Source organism: Lytechinus variegatus, chromosome 4 (assembly GCF_018143015.1).
Source record: "Lytechinus variegatus isolate NC3 chromosome 4, Lvar_3.0, whole genome shotgun sequence".
In the NCBI taxonomy this organism is placed as follows: domain Eukaryota; kingdom Metazoa; phylum Echinodermata; class Echinoidea; order Temnopleuroida; family Toxopneustidae; genus Lytechinus; species Lytechinus variegatus.
Genome location: NC_054743.1, coordinates 42387777 through 42412939, shown reverse-complemented (window position 1 = coordinate 42412939; position 25163 = coordinate 42387777). Strand labels below are relative to the sequence as shown.

General features: G+C 35.3%; 1 protein-coding gene across 3 annotated transcripts; it reads left to right on the top strand.

Moving 5' to 3' along the window:
* The first annotated feature begins 8460 nt into the window (after positions 1-8460).
* On the top strand, positions 8461-25028 carry LOC121414097 (ankyrin repeat domain-containing protein 11-like). 3 transcript variants are annotated; one of them, XM_041607157.1, is made up of 10 exons: positions 8461-8571; positions 11238-14632; positions 15292-15491; positions 16918-17052; positions 18609-18902; positions 19343-19453; positions 20348-20470; positions 22800-22947; positions 23612-23799; positions 24385-25028. In XM_041607157.1, exons 1-10 carry the CDS (start codon positions 8492-8494, stop codon positions 24496-24498), a joined length of 4788 nt encoding a protein of 1595 aa, XP_041463091.1. In that variant the 5' UTR covers positions 8461-8491; the 3' UTR covers positions 24499-25028. The 3 variants fall into 3 exon arrangements, with proteins under 3 accessions (XP_041463091.1, XP_041463092.1, XP_041463093.1); XM_041607158.1 differs by lacking the exons at positions 23612-23799; positions 24385-25028 and adding an exon at positions 21668-21775 and having other exon boundaries at positions 22800-22876; XM_041607159.1 differs by lacking the exons at positions 23612-23799; positions 24385-25028 and adding an exon at positions 21668-21771 and having other exon boundaries at positions 22800-22866.
* The last annotated feature ends 135 nt before the right edge of the window (positions 25029-25163 follow it).

The window sequence follows — 25163 nt, the reverse complement described above, 5'->3', positions numbered from 1 at the left end:
TAATGTAATTGAAAAAAAAAACAGTATTCAGCAGGTATTCATTAGGAAATCAAGGAAAGATTTTCTAGGTATGCAAATTACTCTGGTAACGTCGGCTAAATCGTCAATTACAAAGTTAGTGCCATGTTATCTTTGATCCTAATCCTATCATCCTAAAATGGTCTATATAGATAATGATGATTACTTCCGTCAATTATCATATTTAACTTTGAAAGATTATTGTCCTTCTGTATATGTACTCACAGCTTGTATACTATGTATATTGTGTTTATGTGTTTGTAATGCTGGTGGAAAGCAAATTTCCATACAAATGGACTGTAATAAATGAACTTATTAACTTATCCGATATGTATTAAACATACGGTCTTTTTTTCATTTTCTATCCATTTGATCAGCTTTAGTAATTATAATCTAAAACTATAGTAGAATTTATGACTCATGTATGATGTACTTTTTTAAAATTAAGCATAAATCAGATTTTATGCTTAAAACTTGAACTTTTACATATTTTTTATTATGGATTTTGTAAATATCTCTGTATTGTGATTAAATCGCGGAAGGATCGAGTTAAAACCGTCCGTCTTTAAGAGTTAGACGGGTACTTAACCTGCCTTAATAAAAAACTGTGATTTAAACGTAACATTGATACGGTGTAATTAACGTTAAGTAGCTGACGAAAAATTGAAAATAGGTCATTTGTCCATAGGGTCAATAGGGTATTTGACAATAGATACCTATGTTTAAGACATTGTTCTGCGTCCTGTTACGAAAACTCTCTATTATTAAGATGAGCGATCAAGTTTATATATATATATATATACAGTATATATATATATATATATATATATATATATATATAAATATATATACTTATAAATATTTATATATATACTTCGGGGGTGCTGTCTATGGAAAATAACACACACAGCACCCCAAGGAAAATTTTAGGGGTGCTTCAGCATCCCGCTTCCCAGGGCCACGCCGAATAATCAAATTGTTTGATGACAGTACAGCTAGCTTCTTTTTTAAGTTTGCGGAATAGGTTTTTTGCACTTTTCAGTAACCCAGAATGAACAGTCATGCTCATTACATGATTGCAAAGTGGTTTTGAACAGCTGGTGTATCTATTTTACATATTTAATGTACATGTAATATTAATTGTCCATTCTTAATTATTCACGTAATCATCGGACGCAATATGGTAGCATTTTTCATTAATTCAAAGAGGACACGGACATTTCAAAAATATCTTAAAGATTAATTTTTCATTGCATTTATAATTATTTTTCAAAGCTGGATTTATCTGCAATTAATCGACATCTGGTTGAGAGGAAAGAATTTTTGATTCTCTGATGTTTAACGTCGCAATTATACGAAAACCACTAAACGTGCAACAGTGATGCCTTTGATTATTCGAGTGAATGCATGAGTTTAAATGAAAGTCATAAATTTTATGATATTTTACAGAGTGGGTTTCTGGATTATAAAAAACTAAAACATAAAAATTAGCAAAATGCTATTGAAAAAGATGAGGCGAGAATACAAAAAATGTACGAGAAGTATTACAAGTTTCAACTGAGTGAAAAATGAGGGAAATCGATACAAACATAATTATGAAGGAAGAAGTAATAGCCTTACATAATAGCCTTAATGATGACTCATTATCATGATTATATCAAAACTAATTTTCCAAAAATAGACCGTAGAGCCAGCAATGATAATTTGCGATGATAGTGACTATAGATTACACGCCTAATAACACATAAAAAATAAGAATTATGAAAATATCGGTAAATTAAAACATGTAGTGTCTCAGTTGTGAAATAATAACAGTGTACATTATACATGTAGTATAATAATTGCTTATCTGAGATAATCTATATTACATCTAAAATACAAACCCATTTGTAGACGAGCTAACCGATGGTTAGAGCAATACTGTGAAGCTAAACTCCATGTTTTCCTATCCCCCTCAATCCGTGAGCTTGAAACTCACCAGGTAGATTTACAATTCATCAAAGAAAATTATTTTGATCCTGAATCACCATCTTGCATAATAACATACTCAATACAAGAGGATTGTCTAGACCAATATACAATACATGTCATTTCCTAAATTAAAATCTAGGTCGGTAAGCCTATATAGCGACCAAGGAATGGTGATCTCTAAGATTGATTTTATGAAAGCATTTATTATACATTTTTTTAGGGGGCGGGCATGTAGGGGCAACGATCCTTACTCCCCCCCCCCCCCCCCACCGCCGTGACTGGGCAGGCTATTATTTTCCCAAAATAGGCAGTCCACGAGACTGATTTTTTTTGTTATCGTATTTTCTTTTAGAAGGATGTTTGTCTACGTCAATGTTGTAATAGCCTTTTCTTCAGACTGAATATAGTGTGTTGAATAAGTTGTGGATATGCTTTTAAATAATTCTAGTTTATTTTTTTTATTTTTTTTATGATAAAGCCAGATTTTATCTGTGACATCTGTCGGATATAAATCAAATGGGCCTCATTGTCGTGGTAAAAATAATCGGCCTCGTGGAGCCCCTACCTCATGGACCAGGCCCGCCCTTATTACTTCTGTCAGTTTACCCCTGCAATTATTTCTTTAGCCATTTTCCCTTTGTCATTATTACCTTTTCCATTGTACCTCAGTCATTATGTTTTCCAGTTTTACACAAATCTCTCAGACACTGATAATTCGTGTTACGAAAAGCATTTCATGCTAAATATGCGTAGATCGATTGTAAACTACACACAACTACAATAAAAAAACACAACATTTTGGGTAAAATTAATCCATGAGGGGAATTATGTGCCAAACCAATATCTAAAGCAATTGCTGCTTATATTTTTAATCTAACTGGACAAATTTCTTCCCGCATTGGGTAAAAAAGGCGCTAAAGTGGTTGTACACATAATTACACTCGCGCTGGTTAAATTTAAACCCAATATTTTTTACAGTGTATATTACTACGACGAAAGAATCCTGGAAATTCGTTATAGTAACATTAGTTGAGGGCTTTAGTCCTACCCATTTTATAAAATAGTAGGAGGGCTCTAGAATTGTAACCGAATTTTAGAAGTAGTATGCAGCTGCAGGCCCCTTTTTTGTAAGGAACTATCTTTATTTTGTTTTACTGTTCGCTATATCTCCGACATTATTCGTTTTACTTCTCCATCCAAATTTAACATTGGGAAGACTGAACAAGTTAGTGGAAGAGGCCTATGTACTTTTCTTGAAATGAATTATATTATGTGCCTGAAAGATTTAATGCATACTGATTCACAAGTTCACCATGGGGGCATACCATTCCATCAATTTTGAACCAAGTATGCTTACAAATTATCAAATTAAAAAAATAACAAAGCAGGATTTTCCAAGTGCGGTTCATCGAGAATTAGATGAATCAGCGATTGATTTTGTATACATACCTTCCATGTTTACTTAGGCTTATTTTTGTAGATTTCTATGAATATCAACCAGTGATAAACTTCAAGGAAAATTTCATTACCTTTGGATTTCTCAATGGTAGGCCTACTTCTCTTTTTGCGAGAAGTAGATTTAATTCTACTTCTCTATTTAGTAGAAGGATATTTTATGGCCCTCTCGAAATGCTTTCTCCTACAGATGATTTTTTGCTAAAGTTCCCTTTTCATAGGATTCTGTTAATATTTTGTATTACAAAACAGATTTTTCAATTACATTACAACTTTATGGAAATAGAATATAACACAATAATAATTGTTTTAAAAATGTATATACGGAACGGCAATGATCATATTGTACTATTTCACAGGGGAAAAGAACTGAACAATATCACTTCATATGGACAATAGTAATTGACACCGTTTCCTTTTTAATATAATCATATTTTACAATTTGACTCTGGCAATATATTGTTCATTCTTGAAATAATTATTCTGAAGTGCAAATTTGATGTTAAAAAAATCAGGTATTAGACTTTCATCTGTCGTACCACTATCAATAAGCAATTTGATGCATTATTATTTGAACCTTTTAAACCAAACCATTCATTCTTTTGAGAAAATTTACTTATTCCATTTCATTCTTTTTTCTTTATTATCGATTATCTCTTTTTTTATGAAACCTATGTATGTGTTTGCATATATAAAACATTAGACAACATATATTGCAATATTTCGTTGGAAAAATCTTAACTTTGACATAAAAATTACCTTGTTTTTAAATCTTGTTTATAACATAACAGTGCATAAATATTAAAGCATGAACTCCCAACTTTTCTGAAAGATTGCTAAACTGTATATTGAACAGAGCCCACTTAATGGAAAATCCTTAACATTCACTCTAAAAATTCGAATGTTAAATCAACATTTGAAAGGTTGGAGGAGTAACAACCTTTTCCAAATTTTACATCCAAAAGTTGTATAAAGCTGAATCCAACATTTAAAGTGTTGGGTAGAACCATTTAAAGTGGTAAACGCAACATTTAGAAAATGTTGTCACTCCTCCAACCTTCATGACCTTTCAAATGTTAACTTAACATTTCTTGTTTTTAGAGTGTTGGCAGTGTTTGTGTGCAAAAAAGTGCATGTGAGTGTGTTTGCCTTTATTGCCGGCTGATAAAGTTTGTTTGTGTTTTTGTTAGTTTTCTGTTTCTTATTGCAAATTTTGTCAATACTATTGTCTTTTGGGGCCTTTCTCTACAATCTGTTTATTTGGGTTTTTTTATCAACCCTAGCCTTATTTTGTAATTCTTTATTGAATAAAGATTTACACTGCATGATTTATATATTGGTATTTTTCAATTTTTCAGTTAAAACTGAATTGAATGTAAAATGCTTATTTTATATTCTGGATTTTAAGTGCGCGAGTCCAATAGACTATATGAATGTTTGTGTTATAGAACGGTTTTGATGAAGGATAAAAATATAAACTTAGCGATTTTGCATATATTATCAGGATATGTCATAATTAAATTCTTATCAAAAATATAAATAATATTTTTTTTCTGTAGCAATGTAATAAATAATAAATGGTCCACTCTAATAATTAAAATAGGTGCTTAAAGCTCGTGGATAGTGTTGGTAAAGGATACAAAAATTCCGCTTGAATGGATCTTTTCCATTGAATAACAATTTCTGATAACAGTTCAATGAGAAATCGACAGAATTTCTTCTTGGAAATATTAAAATTTCAAATAAACACTGAGAAAAAGTGTTTGTTTGTAAAATTGAGAATGATCCAATATGTGTGGATTTCGATCAATAATAAATTTTGAAACTTGAAAGCATATTTTATATACATTACAAATTTTGATTGTTGCCTCTAAAAGGGGGGCAGTGCCCATCATAACATTATCAAGGTCATTCTTAGCTGTCAAATTTTAAGATAGGCCTACGAGGTTTTATCAGATCAAAGCTCATGCACGTTAAATATTGGGGGTCCTACCTGAGTTATATTTGAAGAGTTCACTCGCAAAAGGGGTTAGGTCCATTTTCATCAAATTTGATTTTTTTTCCCAATGTATAGATTTTTAGTAGCTCTATAAGATGATACCAAAGAAAAGTTGAAATTCCCATTAAAAAGTGATATAAAATGTCAAAGAAATCACCTTTTTCCAAAAGGGGTTAGGTCCATTTCAGTTTAGTTTCAAAAGGTGTTAGGTCCACACAGATTTTTTTTGGAAAAGAATATTTACCAAAATAAGACAGGTGGATTTCTTTTATACCAAATTTTATGTTCTCATGGTAGGGTATCATGAAAATTTAGTTTCGCATATTTGCAATATGGGAGAATAAAAAAAATGATTTTCTTGGAGTGGACCTAGCCCCTTTTGCAAACAAACTATTCTAAAGAGCTCATTTGTCAAAAGGGGTTAGGTCCATTGTCCATAAATTTGTATTGTTTTCTGTCTCAAATCCTCTAAATTTTTAGTCGTTCTGAAGAAAACAACGAAAATTTGAAATTCACATGAAAACGTGAATAAAAGTGGCAAAGTAAAATCAGGTTTTTAATCAAATTAGATTGGATTCATTTCAGTTTAGTTGCTAAAGGGGCAAGGTCCACAATGATAATTTTTAAAAGAATATATAGAAATAAAATTGAAGATGGTTAGATTTATTTTATACCAATTTTATGTTCACATGATAGGGTAGTATACATGATGACAATTAGTTTCTCATAAGAGTATTCCAGTAAGTGAGAATAAAAAACATGTTTTTTCTCGAAATGGTAAAAAGCGGACCTAAACCCTTTTGCACCTAAACTCTTCATTTTTTCATACAAATATTCGTTATATTTCAAATCTCGGCTTTTCATTTGCCTCTTTATGCATTATGTGAAACAGCCTGCCAGCTGATCAATGATTTATCCTTATGAAGGATGTTTTAGATAGATAGATAGATAGATAGATAGAAAGATAGATAGATAGATAGATAGTTGGATGGATAGATAGATAGATAGATAGATAGATGGATGGATGGGTGGATGGATTGATGGATGGATAAATCAATAAATAGATAGCTAAACGAACAAAAAAAATAAATGAATAAATAAATCAACAATTAAATATGATACTTCCAAAAGAACGACACGATACTAAATTGAAGACAAATATAAAGAATAGAACATAACATTTTAATAAACGGAACTTGTTTCGAGGTGTCGCATCTCATCCTCAGCCTGAAAATTATTAACAGAGTCATTGGTATTTATACAGTTAGGATGTGAAGTAAAAAATTCAAGAATGTAGTTACACAGGATTACAAGGTGTGAATTCAAAGTTAAATAGAATGAAGTAAAAATTTACAAGTCTATGGAGTCATCAGATAGGGGGGGGGGGGGGTTAAATTAAATGGATAATATTCTTTGGTAATTGTACACCTGTTGGTTTAGTTGAGGTTGTTTCCATTTGATGAAAAGCCCTTCTTTTATTTTTAGTTGAAAATCTGTTTGATCATATCGAGAATTTTTAAACAGTGGGTATTGCATTCTAACAAGCATTGGGGTGACGATTGCAAGTGTCTCCAGACATGGGAGTTCTTGTCCTTCCCCAGGTGTTCCTGTACTCGTTTCTATGACGCTTGGTTTGACCAATATAGCGAGCTTTACATCTCGCACATGTAAATTGATATATGACACGAACACGAAGCTCCTGGAGAATGGAGTCTTTCACAGAAAGTAAAGAACTGAGCTTGAAAGATGAGAAAGATAGAGTATTATGAAGATCTTGGCAATACTGTTTAACCTCTTTTCAAGTTCCTTTGATGCTTTACCAATATATGCATGGTAACTTGAAAAATCTTAGTCTTATTCTCCTGACCATTGTATGGGTTTTGGATGTTTTGAAGGTATTGGTTCAATGACCTTTCGATCAACCAACCTGAGTACATTTTTCTGTTCAACACCTTCTTCAAATTCTCGATACAAGTATCAAAGAGATGAGAGTGACTGCAAATTTTGTAAGCCCTATGCAGTGTTCTAATCAATCCGGTTTTGTATTTTTAACAAGCTGAGGAAAATTTGTATACAACCCAGTGTAATTCTTCTTATGAAAGACTGAAGTAGTATAAACATATCTGTGTTGAAGGTGTTGAACAGAAACATGTACCCAGGTTGGTTGATCGAAAGGTCATTGAACCAATACCTTCAAAACATTAAACCCAAACAATGGTCAGGAGAAAAAGACTACAAGATTTTTCAAGTTACCATTTATTGGTAAAGCATCAAAGGAACTTGAAAAGAGAATCAACATTATGGTTAAACAATATTGCCAAGATCTTCATAATACTCTATCTTTCTCATCTTTCAAGCTCAGTTCTTTACTTTCTGTGATAGACTCCATTCCCCAGGAGCTTCGTGCTCGTGTCATATATCAATTTACATGTGCGAGATGTAAAGCTCGCTATATTCATGATATTGGTCAAACCAAGCGTCATTATAAGACACGAGTACAGGAACACCTGGGGAAGGACAAGAACTCCCATGTCTGGAGACACTTGCAATCGTCACCCCAATGCTTGTTAGAGTACAATACTCACTGTTTCAAAATTCTCGACTAAAAAAGTACTGCTCAAACAGATTTGCAACTAAAAATAAAAGAAGGGCTATCATCAAATGGAAACAACCTCAACTAAACCAACAGGTGTACAATTACCAAATAATGTTATCCATCCTATCTGATGACTCCATAGACTTGTAAAAATTTTTTACTTCATTCCATTTAACATTGAATTCACACCTTGTAATCCTGTATAACTACATTCTTGAAATTTTTACTTCACATCCTAACTGTATAAATAAATGATTCTGTTAATAATTTTCAGGCTGAGGATGAGGTGCGACACCTCGAAACATGTTCCGTTTATTAAAATGTTATGTTCTATTCTTTATATTTGTCAACAATTAAATTTAAAAAATATATATAATGTAAATAATTCGGTACACGTACACGTGAGAATACGATTTACCGGTAGAGGGAGTGCTTCACTTCGGAAGAATAAGATGGCGGAGAACTTGAGAGATGCTCTTCGTGATTTCGCCCTCAAAAAGATGCGGGATCTTGAAGCAGAGAGATCTAAAACGTAATGTTTCCCCTGTTTTATCTCATGTAATATTATATTTAGTAATAAAATCATTAATTTTGATATGAATTCAACTGTTACGAAGTTAAACATTTATTCATGTTCCGAAAACATCTGTCGGTCGGTTGCGCGTCTACCGTCGTCGCGGTACTAAGCTAAGCCGGGTGCAGCATGCAGCCCGCTAGGTCCGAGGTGGGGGTCGTGTACTTGGGCTGGCAGGGCCAGGTCCAGGGGCCTGAACATCATCCTCGACCATGTAATTCTGAATAATTCTGAATGTTGTTGGTACTGTTGAGAGCATGCTATTCAGTCATGGCATGCCTTAGACAGCTGGCAGCCGTCTGTTTCGAGGAGTTTTTTAAACATTTTTTAAAAAATTTCTCCTCGTACACAGACGGCTCACTATCGTGCAGCCACCATTGGGGAACTTGCAATGCAAAATCCCCCCGTCGGGGCTCTTCAATTTTTGTCTTGAATGAAAAAAAAATTTGAAGATTAACGCAACCAAAATGCAAATTAATATTCCCTCTTGGCATTAATTGACAAAAAACCGAGAAAAATCAAGTTAAAAGGAACAAAAACAGACTCTTACCTTTGGCTGTCGTTCAAATTCAGTTACCGGTACCCGTTTTATCCGATCTTAAGTACATAAATATATGGCCATTGAGTCCCCTGTAGGGGTCGCGCTAGAACTTCGGTCACTATTCATGGTATTTGGTCAGTGAAGCCAATTGAGTTCAGCTGAACAACCAACATAACAGAGACCGAAGCTTTTGGTCTAGATAAAAAATTGATGATTGATAAGATATACCGTACTTCAATTTCAAAGTTCAACTTCTTCACCATGACAGATACTTCGGGCCAATTTTGTGCAGGCTCCACTTCACTATCGCTACACTACGCTCCACCTACCCGAACTTCGATACGGTGAACCCGATCGGATATTCCGAGTGACAATGGTGGGATGGAAATGTTATTTGATATTGTAAAAATTATAGAAAAAAAATATAACGAGAAAATAAATTAGCTTAGGCCTATTTTCTTACTCTTCACCCGATATTTACTCCATGTCCATCCTCCGGTTATCCTCAAAATTAGTGATTTTGGGCCAGTATCTTTTTCCGCACACGTATTCACGGCCGTTTTCAAATCATCGGATGCGATCGGTTTAACCTGCGAAAGATTGCATGCGATGTTTTGAAATCGGCCATGAATAATATGTGTGAGAAAAAAGATACTGGCCCAAAATCTCTAATTTTGAGGATAACCGGAGGATGGACATGGAGTGAATAATGGGTGAAGAGTAAGAAATTAGGCCTAAGCTATTATTATTTTCTCGTTATATTTTTTTCTTTAATTTTTACAATATTAAATAACATTTCCATCCCACCATTGTCACTCGGAATATCTGATCGAGTTCCCTGTACCGAAGTTCGGGTAGGTTGAGCGTAGTGTAGTGAAGTACATGACATGGAGCCTAGAACCACCTGCCATAAGAGACACTTGTAAACAAGATAAAATTAACATAAGAGACACTTGTAAACAAGATACAAATATCGTAAATGTTTTTTTGTTTGATTTTTACACCTTCATACGCCTAATGCGTATGAAGATTTCCAAAATTGGTTAAAGAAAAGGCAAAAAATTGAACTTAAGATTTCTTACCAGACCGATCTCCTGTAGATCTCTCATTCCGTTTGTCAACAAAGCAAATACAATAGGTCAGACCCTTGAACCTTCGTTATGACGTACCTTCGATTAGCCATGTATACAAAGTGCCGTTTTGAAGAACAATTTATACAGCGTAGATATGAATTATTTTAAAATTCAATGCGTGATCATAAATAATTATGAGTAATATTTTTTGTCAAATTTATGACCGCTGTAATTGAACACTTCATTTTACGAAGTGACAGAAAACTTGCTTTCCTTCGTTTGGAGATTGCTGCAGAAGTACTGAATTTATTGATTGATTTCTAAATTTTTTTTGTTTGACTTTGAGGAGCTTGCGTTTGCAGCACTTGTACCGGTACCAACGTATAATACGCAATGATTACTGTTGCAATTGGTGATTCTCAAATTGGCTCCGAGTGTGATTGCGCAATGCTTTTCATATAATATCTTGGTACAAAAACTTGATTCTCCTGAATAAATGTATACGAAATCTGCGATTTTGGAGGTGAATTCACTCTAGCTTAGTCAAAAAATGTTTTCCTGAACTGAGCCTGTATAGATATAGATCTAGTCTGGGGATATCACTCATGTCAAGGTGAATACATGTAAGTAAATGAGTGTTATTAGCCGAGATGGAATGATTGTTACTTAATTAGGTAGGGAGACAAAATTACGGTACCTTTCCATGTCAACATTGTCGATGTCGGGATTTATTTTTAAGTGACATGTCGACATGGATTTTTGTTCCTGACAACAGCACTAAACGGTACATTTATTGCTTGATTGACCAAATTCCTTCCCCTGCACATATTAAATCTTTGGTTTTGTACTGAGTTTAATATTCTATCCTACACTAGATGGTATCTTCACATTAGGGGGGAAAATGGTATAACAAACCTCAGAAAAAGTCTTGAATTCGAGCATGGATAAGGTCAACTGTATAAAGTTATCTTTTATTCATGAAGCTGACCATCCTCTGCTTATCTTTTCAGAAGCAAGAAAGATGACAGTATGGCTAGTAAATCTCCCAAGTCAAGAAAGATAAAAATCAACAGGGATACTTCCAAACTGATATTAGGATCATCAAAAAAGACTGAAGATTTGGAAACGGTCAAGTCTGAATCGAAGGAAAGGACCAAGCGTCATCATGGGGAATCCAGTTCTGGGAACAGTAATAAGATACAGAAACTCATGAAGCTGTATGAGGAAGATGCATCAAATGCAGCGACTCTGAAAGGACAGGGTTCCAATGCCTCACAACTGGAAGGGTCTGCACCTTTAAGGACAACTCATGTTCTTGCAAACATTGAAGCAGAACCCCCGAATCCTGATGTCAAGATGACCAAGAAGGATTCTAAATCAACAACTTTATTGAAAAAAGAACCTTCAAAGGCAGACCCTCATTTTAAGGCTTTACCATTGGGCAAAAAGATGGAATCTGATGATGATGTTGTCGCGGAGAAGGGCGTTCCAATGTTGGGTGAAAAGAAAACGATCAAGATAAATATCCAAACCAAATTGTTGGCATTACCACAAAAATCAGAGAAAGTAATTGAAAAGGAGTCAGACTCGGACTCTCGCAGCAGCAGTGATGGTGATGATAGTAGTGACAGTGACGATGAAAATTGGATTGCCGATGGTTTACCATGGAGAACCATTCTGGAAGATGGTGAGTTGTCACCTTCATCCGATGAAGCAGAAGAAGAAGGAGAAGAAGAAGGAAGAGGAGGAGAAAAAGACGTCAAGGAGACAAGTGAGAATTTGGATAAGACTATAGAAGAAAAGGAAACAGAAGTGTTGGAAAGAAAGGGAAAAGATAAGCGATCCTCCAAACACAAACACAAGAGCAAACACAAGAAGCACAAGCATAAGAAAAGCAAAAAGAAAAAGAGTAAGCACAAACGCAAGGACAAACAGGAAAAGGAAAGTTCTTGTGTAAAGAATGCTGATCATGGGGCGAAAGGGGGAGTAGAAGTTGATGTTGAACAAAAGGGAGAAAAGGCAAGCTCTAGCAAGAAAAGGAGCAAAGAAGAAAAGCAGAAGGAATCAATGCAGGACTCAAAGGAGAAGAAAGGTAGGAGTAGTTCAAGTTCCAGTAGAAGAACAAGTGAAGAAAGGGAAGCAAAGGGAATAAAACAGGATGAAACTTTGAAAGATGTTCAGAAAAATATAAGTAGTAAATCCTCAGAAAGAAAAGAAAAATCTAGAAGTCATCATGGAAGTAGAAGTAGCTCAAAGGAAAAGCATGCAAAAGATGCGATAGAGGTCTTTAAGAAATCAGAACCTGATTTGAGTGTGGAGACAGGCAGAAGAAAGCACGACATTGATAAAAAAGAGAAGGCCGATAGCAAGCATGAAAGAGGGTCCAAGAGCAACGAAAAAATTACCAACAGAGAAAGTCAGAAAGAGATAGAGAAAATCGAAGTTGATGTCAAATCTGTAGATTTATCTAAAGAAATAGAAAGAAGCATCAAGGTTACTGAACTAAAGCGAATTGAGCTTGAGGAAAAATGCAGAAATGTCACTGGAAGTAACATAAAAGCCAAAGAAGAAATGTTGCATGCCAAGACAAATTCTCGAAAGAGTGACTCAAAGGAAGAAACTGGGACTGAACAGGCAGGGCCAAATCCCTCGCATGCAGATGGAAGCATCTCAATAACACTTTCTAGCATAAAGGATACTGCCAAAACTCAGAAAGATGGCAAAAGCAACTCTAGCCACAAAACTGATAAGCAAAGACATCATGAGAGTAAATCAAAGGAGGAGTCAAGACAAAGGGAAGACAGTAAGAATAGACATAAAACAGAGGAGGGTAAAAAGGACTCAAAACATGATGATAGTTCCAGTAAGGACAGGAGGAAAGATGATAAGAGACACAAAGAGAAAAAGAAAGACAAGGAAGATAAAAAGCGTCACTCCAGGAAGAATCAAGTAGCAACCAAAGTCAAGATTGATCATCTTGAACATGACTTTCCATCTGCTGAAGAATATGCTGATGTTTCAGGCAGCATGGACTCAGCTGAAAAGAAGGATGATGTAGAAACTGATACGTCCACTCCAGTTGAATCTGAACTCTCTGAAATCAAGTCGCGAATTGGAAAGCCTGTTGAAGTGGTCCTGCTAAAAGAGGATGAAGTCGAGGCAGAAAATACAGACAAAAGCAAAGAAAGAGTGATTGAAGGAAAGGGCCACATGGACAGTCCTAATGAGCAGGTAGATGTTACCACTGAAAACAATATAGCAGTTGTGAGTGATTCTGAAACACCCTTTGCAGAAAAGTGTGGTGTGGTTCAGGATAGGCTAATTCTTGCCAAAGACGCTGCCAAAAGACCTGAAGAAAAGAAAGATATTGCAGACTCGCCAACACCTGATAAAAATTTAGATAGTGCTGAAAGTCAGGTGGAAAATATTTCTATTGCAAAACCAAAGACCAGTGATATTGATAAATCAAACAAAGAAGGAAAAACTTCAGAAAATTCAGAGCATGTAGGCTCAGTTGATAAAAAAGATGTTTCTTCCAAAATTGGGAAGAAAGAAAACAGAGCTGACAGTACATCCTCATCCACAGAAAAAACAGAGAAATCTAACGAAAGTAAATCTGGTGAAAAGGAGATGGTTGCGAAGGATGTCAAGAAAGAGACTGACAGGACATCAAAGAAGAGGAAGAAAGAAAAAGCTGATGATAAAGAGGAAGGAGCAGTTGACAGCGAAATTGAAGAAGGTGAAATTGTTAAAAAGCACAAGAAAAGTAAGAAGAAAGATAAAAAGAAAGATAAAAGTGAGAAAGATAGGAGTGATAGAGATAAAAGTGAACACAGAGAAAGACGTAAGAGTAGGTATTCTGATTCACGCTCAGAATCCCGTTCACACTCTCGCTCTCACAAGAGGCACAAAGGTTCACGTTCAAAATCACGCTCTGATGATGGTAGTGATAGTGACATAAGCATCGGGAAACCCAAAATGGTGGAGAAGAGTTATTTCAGTGAGTCCAGAGGCTGCTGGGTAACACGGATGGTCCCGAAAGAAGACGACAGTTCATCTGACCCTGATGATGGAGACGAACCCTACGACATTGGCGACACCTTCATCCGCCATCCTGCACATGACAGAAGGAGCGTGTTTGACAGACTTGGCAGTGGGAGCAGCAGTCGTAGAGGACACTTCAATGACCGATTTGAAAGGCATTCACGGTATGGCTACAGTCGCAGAAGGGGGCGTTCCTATTCAAGGTCACGTTCTAGGTCGCGGTCGAGGTCCCCCAAGTTTAAGATTGACAAGAAGAAACTTTTGGAGATTGCCAAGGCCAATGCTTTACAGAGGATGAGAGCAGGAGAGCTGCCAGCTAATTTGCCCATCCCTGAATCCATTAAGAAAGCAGCTGACTCATGTAAGTTAATGTGATTCTACAAAAATGCACTTTTATGGTGTATCATTTTTATTTTTATTTTTAGAAAGACTTAATAATGTTTTTGTTTTTTAATGAATGCATTCTTGTGCTGAATAAATCATGAAATGATAAGGTAAATTAATGTTGTTTGCATACCTTCAGATATTTGTTCAAATGTTTACCAGCATAATTTTTACTCTTAGATTACAATCCAGTCATTTAGTGAAGAAAGGATGAAGCCATTGATGAAATAATAATGTGTACAAAGAGTATAGGAACTTGTCCATTTAAAAAGGCAACACCTTTGAAAAAGATAAATTTAAGTTAGTATAATGATTTAAACAATTTTTTTGTTTGATCAGTACATAAATTCTTCAATATAGAATTTTACAATTGCAATCTGGAGCTGGATCTTATTAAAGTCAGTGTCTCAACAAATCAAATTTTGATAATTTCAAACTAAATAAATTTTCAAAAATTATATAAATCTCTGAATGTCAAAAATTTATGTATGCACTGAAGTTTTAGTTTCTAGAATACAACATTTCATGTTTTATGTTTCAATATTCTGGAAGTGTCTTTGTTACTACAGCTACATGTAAACCTTGCTTCATGTTTGTTATTCATCCTTCTGTAATTTGTTGCTATTGCTCCTACAGATGAGGTCAATGAATCCATCCAGAAGTTCACTGAGCGATGCAAGGCCTTGGCTAATCTTCAAGGAGGCAGTTCTGACGATGACTCTCCGGTGAACAGACCGGTCGGATCAGATGAGGAAGATGGGGATGAGTCTCAGAAACCATTCGTCAGACATCCTTTCAAGGTCAAAGAAGCGGCACCCATTGTATTGAACATCAAGGTATTTTTTTTTTCAATTTCATTTTGGCATTTATAACTGCAACCTATACAAATAACCCTCCCTTTCTACATGTATATTAAATATTAATGGCACAACAGGATATATTCTTAAAGCTGTTGTAAGTTCATGCAAGTGTGGAACCTACATGTAATGTACTTAAAGGGGAAGTTCACCCTGACAAAAAGTTATTGTAAAAATGGCAGAAAAAATAATAAAAATTACTGCTGAAGGTTCGAGAAAAATTCATCATATAATTAAAAGTTATTAGAATTTCAATTATTTGATTTGTGACGTCATATGCGAGCAACATTCATACATAGTGAATGGTAAAAACTCAATGAAATGTCATTTTCTCAGAAAATTGAAAAATGGTTTTCACTGTACCTTTTGTATATCAATAGACAAATCAATTCACACTCGATCATGAATAGAAAACAAAATTTAAGTCGTCAGGAACCATACAAAATTTGAAATTCATGCATTTTATATTACATAACACATGGGACAGCTGCTCGTTTATGACTCAACAAATCCAAAACTTTGAACTCTAATAACTTTGTTACTCTTTAACAGATTTCCCTCAAACCTTCACCAATAGTTTTTACAATTTTTTCTGCTATTTTTGCAGCAAAGTTTTCTTCAGGGTGAACTTCCCCTAAAAGCCAATTGGTGGTTAGGGGCATAATGCTCATCCCCTCCCACCCCACCCACCTTCTGCGGGTGATATTCACTAAAACAATTCTCCAAAGAAATATAAAATGCAGACGCATTCATTTGTAATAGGCAAATAAAATTGCAGCATAGAGAAAGCAGTTCTGTTAAAAAGATTATTTTAAGTAATTTTATGTAAAAACATTCATGCTACAGTCACAACGAAACAAGACTCCAAACTAACTGATGGTATGCCTCAGGAAATAACAGTTTTGGTCAATTTGTAGTCAGTTTAGCCAGTGTGACTCGGGCACATTAAGTTGAATTTAATGAAATTGACAATGAGGGTAATAATATGTATGATAATAATCATTGTTTGAGACGAATACCAATTGTAACAATTTAAAGTGAGTGTACACAGAATCCAATAATGTGAGCTAAGTGTGTGCTTATGTTAATAAAGAATATGTGCCAAAGGGTTCTAGCAGAAATTGTGCCTTTGCTGAGAAATTAGCAAAATGAGCATGGGATTCCTGTAAAATGGCAGGTATTTTTTCAAGCAATAATACTACACTTGTCCCACATGTGCTTATCTGTTTTTCGTGTTCGTATAGATTTCATGATTTTACAAAGTTCAGTTTACTAGTATGTAAAGTATACCAGATCTAGATCCATGATGAGTGACATTAACATTGGTTTTACAGATTGTCTCGTGGAATCGGTGTGCACTGAAACTAATTTAACTTATCTTCAAATCCTTTGTGGTTCTCTTTAGAATGCTGTGCAGATACCAGTGGGCGGTAAGGACACCCTGAGGGTTCAGTTCCCAGTGTCCAGTGGTTCTCAACATCGTAAGAAAGAGGAGGAGATCATCATTGCCAATGCCAATGATCCCTATGGCCAATGGACAGTGAGTAGTCATTGAGTGTGATCTCTACCAGGGGGCCGTTTCATAAAGCTATTCGTAAGGTAAAGGTCAAGTCCACCTCAGAAAAATGTTGATTTGAATCAATAGAGAAAAATCAGACAAGCACAATGCTGAAAATTTCATCAAAATCGGATGTAAAATAAGAAAGTTATGACATTTCAAAGTTTCGCTTATTTTCAAAAAAATAGTTATATGAACGAGCCAGTTACATCCAAATGAGAGAGTCAATGATGTCACTCACTCACTATTTATTTTGTTTTTTATTGTTTGAATTATACAATATTTCATTTTTTACGAATTTGACAATTAGGACCTCCTTGCCTGAAGCACAAAATGTTAAAATAATGGAATTTCACGTGTTCAGGGAGAAATGAAACTTCATTTTACATGACAATGACGAGAAAATAAAAATATTTCATATAATAAAATACAAAAGAAATAGTGAGTGAGTGATGTCATCAACTCTCTCATTTGGATGTAACTGGCTCGTTCATATAACTATTTTGTTGAAAATAAGCGAAACTTTAAAATGCCATAACTTTCTTATTTTACATCCGATTTTGATGAAATTTTCAGTGTTGTGCTTGTTGAATTTTTCTCTTTTTATTCAAATCAAGTTTTTGTTGGGGTGGACTTGTCCTTTAAGAGCGACTTTAAGAACAACTGGTGAACTTTTCTTGCGCACTAAGCCAACGCCAATGGTGTACACCTTTTACCATAAGAAAGGATCACAAGTCATTCTTAAAGTCGCTCTTAACTTATGAACAGCTTTATGAAACACCCACCTGGTCTGGGACAAACACCCTTTTGGCCATTCAGTTGTTCGCAAGGGTACACATTCAAATAGATTCAAATTTAAGCAAGATTCCTGGATTATAAGATATCACAGAAAAGTTCACCTATTGATATGACCTAGCGGATGACTCGGTCGAGTGTCCCAGTACAGCCCCTATAACTTGCACGTCAATACACTGATGCACGGTCACTGGGGAAGCCATCATTGTTGTGTCTTGAAAGAGTTACAATGTTTAGAATTAGTCATTGAAGTTTTGCATGAATTTCATCAGTTATCTAACTCTTTTCAAATATCAAATATTTTGTACTTTTGATATTCCATTGTCTTGAGTCTGTATTCATTTAGTGAACATTTGAATAGTGCAAAAATGTAGTGTTCGATTGCCGATTTTTGATAAAATGATCAAATGCATCAATCGTTTGGAGTTTTACTCCCAGGCCTAATCCCTACCTGATGCCTCCCTGGTAATGCACTCTTTGGTTCCTTGTTTTCTGCAAAATACAAAACAGAATGATTTAGCAGAATGCAAAGAATTTCATGGAAAACCAAAAAAATATTGTGGCCAAAAAAATATGTGAAAACATGGAAACAAAATGAGGACCTATTGCTGCTGTATTTCCTGTATTTGATACCAAATAGGTGTGATATCAATCTGCATGTCTTGTACAGATTAGATGCATGGATTATATTTTCAACAGCGAATTGATGATTGAGATGAAGTAATATGTATGTTGATTTTCAGGCTGTTGAGAAACCAGAGCCCAAGCCAGAACCGAAACCACCGGCAGCACCCACCACAAAGGCCAGTACTACTACTGCACCACAGCCACCAACTCCGGCAACTGGGCCAGCAGCCACACCCACAACTGCACCGGCAACTCAGACTACCCCAGCAACAACAGCCACACCTCCTACTTCTGTGGCTTCTGCAGCTGCTGCTGCTCCTGCCGGACCATACATTCCTGGGGTGACCAACATCCAGCCACCAAAGCCGGTTGCAGAGGAGGACAGGGTCTTTGAAGATGCACCGGGATTCGTAAGTATTTGTCATGCAGCAGGCCTAGTGGATGATGCAAAAATCCAATTGATTCAAAATTTCACCTGCTTATTTTGAATTTCAACGAGGGTAAATCAATTCATGTATTATTTTGTTAGTGGCAGAGTAGAAATCAAATGCATACTTGCAGTTTGCCAGACATGTGATTGCTTTAGGGGCTCAAATTTGTTTGCCATTGATTGCATTTCTTTTGCAATGACCCCAAACGTAAAAGTTATAAGTTACAGAGTAATTTTTTGAAAATTTCACATTTTAAGTTTAATATATTTTTTTACCTGGCAAAGGCAGAGGCATTAATTTCTGCTGCTTTGAGTCAATAATTCACCTTTTATTTGTTGTCATTGTTTGCACAAAATATTTTCTTCTAATTTCCCTGTGTTATGAAGTTTATCATTCTTGTGTCATTTCATTTTGTACAGTCTTATGACATTGGTCAGATTGTTTCTGCAAGACTGAAGGCCGCCAGAGCTCTACAATCCAATCCCAATAATGTGGAGGCGCTCACTGTTCTTCATCACTCACAAAAACAGGTCAGTTGAAAGGAATCTTGTGTCTCTTTTTTCCAACCTTGACAGAGGTTGACCTTGTTTGATCCAATAACTTGTGAAACAAAGCATTGCAAATAATATATGATTATTAACGTACAGATATACATCTATGCATGTTAACATGTGGTAATTGCATTTTTACATGCCAACCGTTTCCTCTTTAGAGTATTTGTTCCTTTTTTTTTTTTGCTATGAATATGCCAATATCATTTATTTGTGTGATTTGTTACTTTTTTTTAATTTCCAATCATGGAGTATGTATTATATATACAGCACACAACACTTGTGCCTGTCCGACGGTCCCAGACCGGTAAAAATCACTGTCAGGCCAGTAATTGGTTGCATGAAAAGAACAAGTGAATTTTTGTCTACGAGCACATGTTTAAAATGGTGAATGATCAAGTTTTCAAGTAGAGTCATTTCACATGTTTTTTCACCGATATCACTGCAACAGGCTGGTGATTGTTGCGTTGAGACAAATTTTTAGAAATGCTCTTTTTTTGTGAAAAAAATACTTTTTTCCTTCTAAGGATTCCTTTTTTTTTATAGAAGGTTAACAGGTCTGTGATTGATGCTGACGATTATTTAAAGGGAATATAATCAGTATAGTTCTCCAAATGGCAATAAGAAAAGTAAGAGATTGCTACTTACCCATGGCAAATTGCCAATCCGTCACTTACATGTACAATCCTACTTTAAGAGATTGAAAGTGGCAAAACAAATCAAATATACTGTTTTTGCTAGAAGGGGAAAATCTAATCAAATGCAAATTGGAAATGTTTAATATTTCTTTCAGGTGTACGATTCCTTGTAAGATGAGTGTGCTAAATGCAAATTTTTATCTTTGATTCTTCAAAATTATTCACTGTGTATTAGATTCGGACATGGGCGCATAGCAGCAAGAAACCTGGTTTGTTCACAGGTAGTACCGACGCTACTTTCCTCCGTCCAGAGCAGCTTAGTAATCCAAATAGAAAAAATCAAGCGTGGATAAAGAAGGTTTGTATTTAAAAAAAAAAAAGAAACCAGGTTTGGACTCTTAATTCTATAAGTTTGATTAAGTAGAAAGTATTCTGAAGCCAAGGGTTTTTTTTTTTTATAGTTATCATTACTTTGTGAGGGATTTTCAGTAGTTTAGCATTTCCCCCCCCCCCCCACTAGTCACTCTTTATCTGACTGTGTTTTATTTGTCATCCTTTTCCCGTTTTCTCAGTTATACTTATTTACCTTTTATGTTATTTCATAGTTTTTTATTCAGATGTTTGTTTTTTCTAAATTTCTCATTTTTTAAATAACTTTGAGACAGGACTTTTATTTGGGGCCTTTTTTTTTAAGAAAGAAGTGACAAAATTTTCTTCACATACACAGAATAAGGCTAATACTAAGAAGTCTAGATATGTTTTGGATCCTTTTCAAACCTGTGAGAGGTTGAACTGATTTGTAGTGAAATGCTGTAGTCTAAATTACATCATACTTAGCAACTATTTACTATGATATCAATTTGTTAACTGATGCAACAGAGACTTATTACCAAATATCCATTTAATGCACTTTTATTTGGAGTTGGTAATATTTCCCTGTTTCATGAATATCCATCTTTGTTACCTGTAACATGTTTCCAGTGATAGTCAGTGCAAAATAAAAAGACTTACATTTACAAAAATAAGGGATTACATTTCTTTGTTTCACGAACAAAAAAATTTAAGAAAATTCATCTGAAAGTGAATATCCATGCATAGTAAACTAAAATACCTTTTTTTTCAAATACATAAAAGCTGTAGAATCCTGGAGAATAAGTGCATATTAAAAAATAATAAAAATAATGCACATATCATATTAAATAAGGCTACTAAGCTGAAAAACTGGTGTGAAGGTGGAGACTGAAAGGTTTGTTTGCATATAAAAATAAACCTTATATAACCTTGATTTTCACACCAAAAAATAGTTACTATATAAATACTGATCTGAAGCCTTACAGACCACTTCAGTGTGCACTCCTATGTTATAATAGTCATGCAAGTAGTCAACATGCCATTTGAAGATGTCAAAACACCCCTTTTCCAGAAATGCCATCTTCCACTTCCTGTCATCTCTCCAATGGGACAACATGGCCTCTGTGGGCCATGGCCTGTCCCATTTTAGAGATGGGGGTGGCAGCATGCATTTGTCTCTGACTAGGCTGGAAACTTGTTACAGGTTGTAAACCATTACGACGGCTCAGCAATAGCCACGCGGAGAAGAATGTGGAGCTGCAGATGAATCTAGAATGAATAAGAAACGGACTTCGTGATGTAGAGTTGGTGGGTAAGGAGTGTTTCATTTTAGCACTGTATAAAGGAAATGGGCCCCTCTCCCCATTTTATGTCGGTATACACAATTTTTTTTAATGAACAAAATATTGGTCAAGCAGAAAAAAAAGTTTTCTGTTTTCAGCCAAGTTTGAGAGAATACTCTAGTATCTGGCAATGCAATTGACAATAATTTCTGAATATGTTTTGCTGTGTGGTATACTATATATGGTAAACACTGGAATAGGAATCGTCAATTAAAATGTTACTCATTTTATTTTCAGTGTCTTAAACTCTGCAGCAAGAAATGAATCAATCGAATCTTGTCTCATGAATAGGATATTTTTTTTCTCATTAGAGCTGTTTTCAAAAACTGATGTACATGGGCCCATTTCTTGTGCTAAATTCAAACCCTCCTTTCAAGTTTATTGGGGTATTTCTGTGGTGTGTTTTTTTCTTCGTGTCATGTTTACATATTTCCCTGCTTCGTACGGAAGAAGGTCTCTGGTGTTGTAAGTATATTCATCTGAGGATGCATATGATCAAAAGTAAAAATAGATTCGTCATTCTGTATTAAACTCTATAACAGTTGGATCAAGTCATTGATATAACATTTTACAAGTTGATTGTTTTGATATTTTGAATAAGATGCTGAATAGTAACAGAAAGTTTGGAAATGTCCTTTGGACTATTTGATTTTTTTCTTCTTTTTATCTGATTTTCACTTTTTTTCATATTAATTACAGTTATGGAAGTATTTAGTAGTGTATTTTAGTGATGACAAATAACAAAGATAAACCCACCTGCATTCATCATTAGGTTCTAACACTTTCTTTGTTTTTTTCCGTTTCTTCCACCATCACTACTTCATTTCCTCCAATTAATTTCTCATTAAAATTAATGATATTATGGGGAATTTTGACATTGCCCATCCTGCCCATGGGTCATTCCATTTCACCTGGGGTCATCTTGGGTCACTTTTTGGTAACCTTCGTTCATCATCGGTCCCTTTGGTGCCTGGCTCTTATGTGACCCAACAGGACATGTTCCTGACAGCTGCACCAGTCAACACGGACATCGGACGCTCACTAATGCACAAGATGGGGTGGAAGCAGGGAGAAGGTCTCGGCAAGAACAAAGAGGGCGCACTCAATCCGCTACTGCTGGAAATCAAGACGGATCGACAAGGTAACTGAAGATTTCCTCGTGATGTTTATTTAGTTTGGTCTAAAAACGCCATGTTGATGATTTAGATTGCACAATATATCTGTGAATAAAGTGCATCCGGAACTACAGTGTACTAGATTACCACACCGGCCACATTACAGACATTACAGACTTCGTTCTAGTGAAGACACTTCAATTTTACACATTCCTAGAGTTGTTTCAAAAGGGGGGAAGCTAGCTTTTATTTTTGCGGTTCCAAATTATGAAATAGTTTGCCAATTCATCTTTGATCATGTACTTCTGTCGAATTATTTAAAAGACATTTGAAAACAAACTTATTTTTGTTGTAGTGTAATTGTAATATTGGAGAGTAATTTGTATATGTAAAGCGCATAGAGCAGTTTTAATTCATTATGTGCTATATAAGCACCAATTTATTATTATTATTAAACAGGCTCAGTCTCAAACGGGTTAAGCCTTGTTATTAGTTCAAAAGCAAAACCTTGTACATTTCAATTGCCCCAACAATTGCTTTAACAGCTATCCGCTGATAATTGTGCTACATTGCTTCCAATATTTTACTTGAAAAGTCCATAATCGATAGCTTGGACTACACTAAGCAATTTCATTATTTTCCGGATTCTTTTGTTATGATTTTGTTTCCTATCATCAACCCTAACTCCAGGTCTGGTAGCTGCGGCAGAGAAGCCTAAGAAGAAAGGTGATGTTTCCAAGGTAATCCGCAAGGATCTGTCTGGCAAACACCCCGTGATGGCGCTAAATGAACTCTGTAATAAGAAAAGATGGGGCAAACCAAACTTTGAAGTTGTCAGGGAAGATGGTCCAGCTCACAGGAAGAACTTTGTTTTCAAGGTAAAATATGAATAATATGCAGTAGTAATGTCCCTCAACGAGACTCGTCAATGTCCCTTGAAGAGACACAGTAGTGTCCCTCGACATCTGCAAAAGCTTGCAACGCTCCACAGAAGAGTTGACGGGTACCAGGAAGAATGAAAACCTTAAAGGAAGTGGACAATATTAGATTTATGAGCTGAGATGGGTAGACCTTGTTAACTTGTAGCTATATGTGTCTCACGTGTTCAAATTAATTGTTATTATTTATGCTGTTTATACTTTCTGAAATGTAAGGCTTATTAGAATGGGATTATAGGGATGTGAAATTTACTATGTATTCTGTAGATTGTTGTATGCCTGATCTTAAACACAAAAACTGCTGTTAGATATTCACAAAGCCATTTTTGTACTATGGACTTGAAAAAAATACAATTATGTTTATCAAATCCAAAGCCTATTTATCATTCTCTGCTCACTGGGCCTATATAAATTTGAACGTACATCATAAGGTCATACCATTATGAAATTTATTTGCATTGATTTTGCATACATTGATGGAAAATATTATATTTATTTTGTGATTGTCTCCTTTACTTGTTCCAGGTGCGTATCCGAAACGAAGAGTACATTCCGACTGTGCCTTCGGCGAATAAGAAAGATGCAAAGGCTTTGGCAGCCACGGTCGCTCTTCAGAAAATGGGTCTACTGATGTCGTGATCAAGAATCCAGCACACCATTCATGGAAGACAGAATTAAAAGCACAAAAGTTACCTCAAGTTGACTTTTCTTTCATATATGAACTAGCTTGCTAAGGCTATCAAGAACTTTCAGAGATGTCAATCTTCAACCACTTTCCTGATTTCAAGCTCTGATGACTTTCCTTTATAAAGGACAGCACACATGGGGCTTTTAACATGTTAAGGCTTTGCTTCAGGCTGGCATCACTGAACTTTGTTTCACATGAAGAAAAACCCTGTGCTTAATACTGAATCCCCGATTCGGCTTCGTCTAGACACCTGAAGAGGCAGTCGGCTAGTACAAAAATGCATAAGGCTGTGGTATCTTTCTACTGGACAAGCAACTTTGAGAGGGTTTGAGTTAACCATGGGAGTAATAGGAGGGAGCAAAATTATCGCGGGCCAGATTTTCCATGCGTGACCAAGAAAACTTGTAAAAAGGATTTCTTTTTTAAAGATAGGGCGGCACGTTACGTACATAATGTAATAAGGGTGTCAAAAACACTGAAATAATGAAAAAAGGGTATATATTACCCTAGGAAAATTATGTGTTTGCTAGGGTATGAAAAAAAATGCTTAATTTATAAAGGATGTACTTTTTGCCCCAACACTGTGTTTAGGGTTTGATTCAGCGAGGTATGTGGG